General features: G+C 46.5%; 1 protein-coding gene across 1 annotated transcript in view; it reads right to left on the bottom strand.

The window, feature by feature from the left end:
- slc26a6l2 (solute carrier family 26 member 6, like 2) overlaps window positions 1–7,500 on the bottom strand; it is a 12,045-nt gene that overhangs the window by 4,391 nt on the left and 154 nt on the right. The window contains exons 2-13 of the mRNA XM_068710375.1: window positions 6,712–6,851; window positions 4,967–5,077; window positions 4,448–4,620; window positions 4,117–4,281; window positions 3,667–3,819; window positions 3,442–3,524; window positions 2,296–2,443; window positions 1,164–1,277; window positions 969–1,046; window positions 747–842; window positions 218–324; window positions 62–131 (exon numbers count right to left, since the gene is read on the bottom strand). Coding sequence (XP_068566476.1) covers window positions 62–131; window positions 218–324; window positions 747–842; window positions 969–1,046; window positions 1,164–1,277; window positions 2,296–2,443; window positions 3,442–3,524; window positions 3,667–3,819; window positions 4,117–4,281; window positions 4,448–4,620; window positions 4,967–5,077; window positions 6,712–6,851 — 1,438 coding nt within the window. The remainder of the gene's footprint in view (window positions 1–61; window positions 132–217; window positions 325–746; window positions 843–968; window positions 1,047–1,163; window positions 1,278–2,295; window positions 2,444–3,441; window positions 3,525–3,666; window positions 3,820–4,116; window positions 4,282–4,447; window positions 4,621–4,966; window positions 5,078–6,711; window positions 6,852–7,500) is intronic.

The raw sequence follows: 7,500 nt of genomic DNA, 5'->3' as shown, positions 1-7,500 counted from the left end.
GTGGTGCGTGAGAGAATATGTAAATGTGTGTGAACTGACCCTTTAACTCTGTGACTCTTACCTCTTTGTAGGTTTCCGTGTCCAAATACAGGTCAGTGCCTGAAACGTGGCCCAAGATAGAGTAGCGGGGGCTGAAAAGTATTACAATCGTGTTGTTGTTATCATTATTGCAGGTCGTGTTTCCATCAATGACTAATGACTAGCAGTGTGTAGTTACAGTTGCGTCCTGAAGATGACGGTGAGCATGGAGAAGCCGATGGAGACGGCCAGACCGAGGTCCAGGTTGAGCAGGATGGTGCTGGTGAAGGTGACGAGCCACACCAGCTAGAGGGCAGCATGAACACGGAGGGTCAGTGGGTCCAAAGTGATGCAAGGTTCACACAATCACTGCTACAAACCACAGACGGTCTTTACTGTCAGTCACTAGTAGTTTAACGGGGAGTTGTGTATGGATCCCTCGTACAGCTGTCTTGAGCAACGAAATTAGCTTCAGAGACCAAAACCATCTTTTGTTGTACCAGGATGTAAACGTGTTCATTTCTGCTGTACGGTTGGTCATTTCAACATAGAGGTCTATGGGGATTAACTTGCTTTTGGAGCCTCAAGTGGCCGTTTGAGGAACTACAGTTGTTGGCACTTCCTCATTTGCTTCATTGCCAGACGTTGACGCTTGATTCGGACGTGCTAAAGGATTTTCTGACATACTAAATGATACGGTTATAATAATCGGAGGATGCAGTTCGTACCAGATCAACCTTGTTGGTCTTCCACAGCAGAGGCACGTCCGTGAACTGCTTGAACATCCCTTTCAAATTCACAAACACTATTGTGGATAAGACGGCCTGAGGAACACAAGCGCACAGACGTTTTTGCATCGCCTCGCGGCCATTATCGGTTATTAAAACTGTTGTGCAGAGAGAGAGAGAGAGAGAGAGAGAGAGAGGTCATTACTGGAGGGAGAGTGTTACCTTGGGGAGATCTGAAAAGAGAGAACCTATTTTCAAAACCGTGACGAGCACGATGATGGACGAAATCACCCCCGCAACCTGAAACGAACACACTTAATGTACAATAAATGGGCCTCAAGCTGAACATGAGAATCAAATGTAATCAGGTTGTGTCCGTGTGTGTGTGTGTGTGTGTGTGTGTGTGTGTGTGTTTACCTGTGTCTTGCCTCCTGTGCTCTCCTGGACGAGGCTGCGAGACAAAGAGGACGTCACGGAGTAACACTGAAAGAAGCCGCCGATGGTGTTACTGAGACCCAAAGCAACCAGCTCCTGAAAGGACAAGACGGACGCAACGTTTCAGTTTAAAGGAAAACTTTACACACAAGCCGACGAAAACTCTGCAATCAAATCCTCACAATCCTCTTTTTTAAAATGTCATGTTTACAACTCAAAGCAGCAGCAACACACTGATGCAGTTTGGACCAAAACACTGTTGTCTTCAGTAGTTTGTGTGTCAATTCCAGGAATGTTTCGCACATCGAAATAGAACAGAACGGTCAGCGCGGCGGCCATTTTTTTAACGTTACTACCTTATCCCTAATGTGAGGTTCTACAGAGAGCCCTTCAGTGTTTGAAGCTCGAAGCATAGCAACACCACTCTACTGAGCATGCTCAGACTCAGAGGAAAATATCTGTTTAAAAAATGCAAAGTGTTGACGGGGCTTCGGGGTGCTAACAAGAACCTACACATTGGGCACTACCAAGAACCCTTTAATATTCTCCGGGTTTCATTGAGAAACCTGAAGGGTTGATGTGGTCCAGTGCGACCCTGTGCTCCTGGATTGTGGGCTCTCGGTGCTGTGTGTCTACATGTGCAGAATTGTGGCGAAGGCACAGCTTGTTAAAGGTTCTTCCTTTTGTGTGTATCGACTTCCAGCGGAACATTCATATTTTCCAATAAAGTGATGACATGACAAGATGTTCCAGCAAAGAGGAAGACGGTTCAGTCTCTGGTCGTGTTTTGGCATAAAGAATAAGTGTAGTGTGGAGTCACATGACCGTATTCACTGTGAGACATTGACCAACTCCTTAACAGGCGAAGGCAATCAAATATCAGTCGTGAGTTGGAACATAACTCTGGAGGCAACGGGACAAGATTTTGGAATCTAAAGCTGGTTTGTTTTGGCATCCATTGACCAAACTTGATCCAGGACAACCTGGATCAAGTTTTTTGACTCGTCCCTGTTAGCAGTGAGTCAGACAGGAACAGCGACGCCAAGTAAAACTCTCACAGCTTGCTTGTGAGTACCTCAATGTGTGTGTGTGTGTGTGTGTGTGTGTTCCTCACCTGGTTGCTGTCCACCTTGTAGCCGTGTTTGAGGGCGAATGTTTTGCCCAGAGAGATGTTGATGGCGTAGCCCACGATGGCGATGGCAAAGGCATCGGCGATCACCTCTGAGAACAGCGTGGTGTCCGGAGCTTGAGGGGCTTTGAGCCTGGAGCCGGAGGGGGGGAGAGAGAGAGGAGCGAGTCGGCTTTTTAAATCACTTCTATCACCATCAGGTGAGCAGGTGATCAAATATAATATAACGGGGGAAAAACGAATTCAATGCAGACATCGAGCTCTTGCTGTTGTAGGTTATGATATAGGTTATGGTAATTAAAAAGCTATCAACCTTTCATCTGCCTTTGTTCCTACCACAGACTGTATATAAGAAGTGGACGTAGTCATCGTGACATCACCCTCATCGGTTTGTGGACTGATGTTTTGAAGCCTCGAGTTCGGAGATTTGGCCGTCGCCATCTTGGATTACGGCCACCGCCATCCGTACCCACGGGGGATTTATTGTCAGAAATATAATATAATATTCATAACTAGTGTATAATGACCTGAAACTAAGAATGTGTTTTCATTAGGTTAGAATGAGCCGTTCGTGTCTACATACGGGGGGCGGAAGGCGGAGTCCGCCGTGGTTGCAACGCCTCCATGTTTCTACAGCAGCCTAGAACGGACAAACCAAACACTCCAGAGAGAGCATCTCACGTTCTTGACGTCACCTGAAGGCCACCGTAGTTCTCTGCAGTGAGCGGAGGGGTGTTCAGTTGGTTGCAATTTGCAACCTCGCCACTAGATGCCCCTAAATCCTACACACTGCTCCTTTAACAACATCCTCTTTAACTTCTCCAATAAAAAAAACGTCCTCAACCATCATGTTTTAACAGCTTCTTTATAGGGTACAGCTCATACAACAATCTGTTATTATATCTTCTTTATGCCTTTAGGGGAAACTCTGTTCACTCATGAACTTTTAAACTTTTATAGAAACAGAAGCGCTTCAGAAACTCACTCACACAAACGCACACTGTGACTCTTTGCAGACTGTGCTTCTTTGTATTATCAAGTGCTCCACATATCTCAACAACCACGAAAGAATCTCTCTCACACACACACACACACACACACACACACACACACTGAAGAAGATTAACTCACCCACTGGGAATCTCTCCAACCACATCAACGTTGTATTTACTCGTTAGTCCGCAGAAGTGAGTGATGACTGTAGCTGCTATGATCTATTGAAGGAAACCAAAAAAAAGAGGAAGTTGTATCCGGATGTGAGGTGAATCATTGCTTTCAACACATGCAGAGCCCTGTTTTTTGGGACCGTAAGAGCTGATCCCTGTGGTGGAGATGCTGGACTCGTGGAGGTCTCACCACTATGATCTCTATGGGGATGGGGAGAGGCAGCTTCTGTCTGTAGCAGGCATTGACCTCTTTGACCACGATGAGAACAGACAGAGCGACCAGGCTGACCACCAGCTCCGGCACTTTAGTCTGCGGCAGCAGCCGGCAAAGATCCACCAGAGTCTGTGAGGAGACAAGTGGAGGAGAGAAGGACGGAGGAGAGGGTTAATCCACATATTTAGAGTAGAAGGCGACGAAGCGGGAACAAGCTTAACGAGTAACTAAACCCTCAAAACACTTTTTTCCCCAGCTGAAAACCAATATATGCGTGTGTTTAGTAGTGTTCTTGACATTTTAGTGCAAAGTATTTGAATTCTACACACTGTGTTGTGAATGTACACAGCGGCTGCCCTCTACTGGTTGATATCCAGCAATTGCAAATATGATTTTTCAACCTCTCGTGCATTATGACACACTCACATAAATGAGGGAGAGAGGGCCGGTGAAGCGAGCCGGCGTGACTCCAAACAGGTACTTGAGCTGAGACACGCACACATGGCACGCTGATCCCGTGGTGTAGCCTCGAACCAGCGGCTCGGAGAGGTAAGTGACCACGAAACCAAACCTGACCACACCCAACAGGATCTTACAACGGAAAGAGAGAGGGAGAGAGAGAGAGAGAGAGAGAGAGAGAGAGAGAGAGAGAGAGAGAGAGAGAGAGAGAGAGAGAGTCATTAAAAGTAGAGACGTGTTGCTTGCTCTGTACCTCGGTACAGTCTATTCTTTCAGTTTGAAATAGAACAAAACACACCTGAAAGATTCCCGCCAGCACCGTGAGGGAGCACGCGATCTGTACCCTGAATGCATCGCGTGCGTCGAGGTCAACACTTGCTGTCTCGTTGGTGCCGTTCACAATGAAGTTACTGTCCGGAGCCAGCCTCTCCGTCACGCTCCCAACCATGATGCTGATCACAGCAAACGTACCTGAACACACACACACACACGCACACACACACACACACACACACACACACACACACACACACACACCAGCAGGTTTGATTGATTGATTGATATCTTTATTTTCGTGTCATGCGCATAACGTGCCCAACCGTCTTTAAATAATACTTCACATAAAGTTCTGCACTGTAGTTCTTCTTTATGAGACAATAAGTTCGTAACTTTTTGTTTTCACCACATATCAACAGACCATTTATTTTCTTGTGCATAGGAACAGTTGTGGTGCTAATCTCCTGAACATCACAAACAGAGATTTCACTGGTGTTCAATCACTGCCACTCTCACACACACACACACTTTCTCGTCTCACCTATGGAGATGTGTCTGGAAGTACCGAAGATGAAGTAGACCAGCACCGGGTACAGGGAGGTGTAGAGACCGAACACCGGGCGTAAGGAAGCCAAGAGGGCGTAGGCCATGCCTGGTGAAGAGAGGAAACAAAGTACCTCACTAATCCAGATTTGGGCTGTTTTAATTGAAGACCTTTTGGAGATTACACTTTCTTGCTTGAGAGCAATGGAGCCAGTGGAGCAAATGCATCCCCATCATTGAATTAATGTCACCTTTTTGTCTTTTTAACGAGCTTCATCACATCCGTCATACATGAAATTTGACTTCTGCATTCAACCCGCCCAGCATGCAACTTGCTCCTGAACACTTTGACATGTAGACAGGAGGAACCAGGGATCGAACCGCCGGCCTTGTGGTTACAGGACGACCCCGCTTCAGACTCATCCTCCTGAGCTTCATCATACAGTCCTCGAAAACCAGGTGATCATAATGAACCCGCCTGTTTCAACGATCATTTTTGGACCACCCTTTGAGTCGGTTCACTTGGTTTGTCCTGATCTTGGGGTTTCCTGTTTTATTTTGAAAGTTACTCTCATGTTTGGTTTCACTTCCTGCCTTTGTATTTTTTCTACCACACCTGTGTTTAATTAGTTGATGAGCCTGTTGCTGCCTCACTGTTGCGGAGTCAGGTTGTCTACTTTTGGATTATCTCCTGTTACCTGGCTGGATTTGGACTTCATCAAATCACTAAACTTAAGACTGTGTCAAGTTTGCCTTCAGGGCTTTCTGCCCGAAAGAAGTGATGGTGAGATGAAGCTTCAGGAAGCATTGAAGCTTTCCAGCAAATTGGTTCACAAAAGGGTGAATTTGTATTCAGGAACTTCATCAATCACGTCATATAGGTCTTAAATGATAGTTCTTAACGCTCCTCATCGGTCGGATTCTGGTGAAACCAGATGAACTCATGCAGGTTCACCAGAAACTCCTTCAGCTCAGACTCCAACAGAGACCTGGTCCACCGTGGACAGACCCAGATCCTCCAGCAGAGACCGGTCCACCGTGGACAGACCCAGATCCTCCAGCAGAGACCTGGTCCACCGTGGACAGACCCAGATCCTCCAGCAGAGACCGGTCCACCGTGGACAGACCCAGATCCTCCAGCAGAGACCTGGTCCACCGTGGACAGACCCAGATCCTCCAGCAGAGACCGGTCCACCGTGGACAGACCCAGATCCTCCAGCAGAGACCGGTCCACCGTGGACAGACCCAGATCCTCCAGCAGAGACCTGGTCCACCGTAGACAGACCCAGATCCTCCAGCAGAGACCGGTCCACTGTGGACAGACCCGGATCCTCTTTAGATGCATAATGTTTTTACATTTTATACTCTGAAGTTGAACTTTTTTTTTTTTGCTTCCTGCACAACTGAGCAGCTTTTAGAGGAATGAATGAGGCCCCGCCTCCAACGCTGTATCGGTTCTCTTTATACATCCATGATGAGGATGAGTTGATCGGGGCTGGGTGCATTGACTTCCTGGACTCTCGTCATCACTGAGGTTGCCAGGCTGTTACATTGGGACAAAGCTAGTTGTTTCCCCCCCGTTTACAGTCTTTATGCTAAGCTAAGCTAACCCTGGACTCTTGTACTGAAGACAGAGAATACGTGAAATTCCCAAAACGTCAAACTATTCCTTTTTATAGTTTGTAGAGGTGTGATGTGGATGAACTGATGAACCACTGCACACATTCATTCGTGGATACGAACCCTGAGGCAGATGCATGATGCCCACGCTGCAGCCAGAGACCAGGTCTCCGACGCCGTTGTCTCTGAAGGAGTAGCGAGGCAGCCAGCTGAGAACGGGGATCCAGCTCAGCGCTGCCTGCTTCAGTCTGGGCACCGAACACCTGCAGCAGACATCCCAGAATGTTAGTACAGAGTACACAACGTTCATTCTGATTACACAATGTCCCTTTTCAGTTTCTCCACCGGGGGGGTGTGCATGTGCAAGGTGAAGAAAATATTATGATTATATTTTAAATGTGTTTGCTGAAGAGTGTTAATTCCTAGAAAACATTATTCTTTAAGTTTGGACAAGAAAAGAAAAGAAACGGCCGTGATAACAGATTTTAAATATGATGAAATGAGACTTGTGAACTGAAACACCTGCTACAGGTTTTATCAGCCGGCCTTGTCCTGTCTGTGTGCTGCTGCTGACGAAAGGATACAGGGTAGTAGTCCAAAATACACATTCAGGGGTTTATTCTACTATTTTGTTCTCCTAAATTCACCAAACGTTACCATTACATAAAGCCTCATTTGCATATTTAAACATCACATTTCATAAAACTTGTAACAGAATAGCTGCTGGTGTTGCTGTGAGTGATGAAGTGGTGAAGTCTGGTGGTGATATCTACTAGTTCATGTTGTGACCCTCTTCACCTGGAGACTCTTCTAAATGTCTGGACTTTAACTAAACGTCTCTTTAAAGGAGCTTTTCTATCAATGGAGTTTTTCTCACACTCTGATCCAGAAATCTCCACTTCAGTAGTTCTG

Source organism: Cebidichthys violaceus, unplaced genomic scaffold, assembly GCF_023349555.1.
Source record: "Cebidichthys violaceus isolate CVI_PGR_0920_01 unplaced genomic scaffold, fCebVio1.0.p SCAF_151, whole genome shotgun sequence".
NCBI classification, from domain to species: Eukaryota; Metazoa; Chordata; class Actinopteri; order Perciformes; family Stichaeidae; genus Cebidichthys; species Cebidichthys violaceus.
Note: the sequence above shows the minus strand (reverse complement) of the source record. Positions and strands in the feature narration are given on the sequence as shown.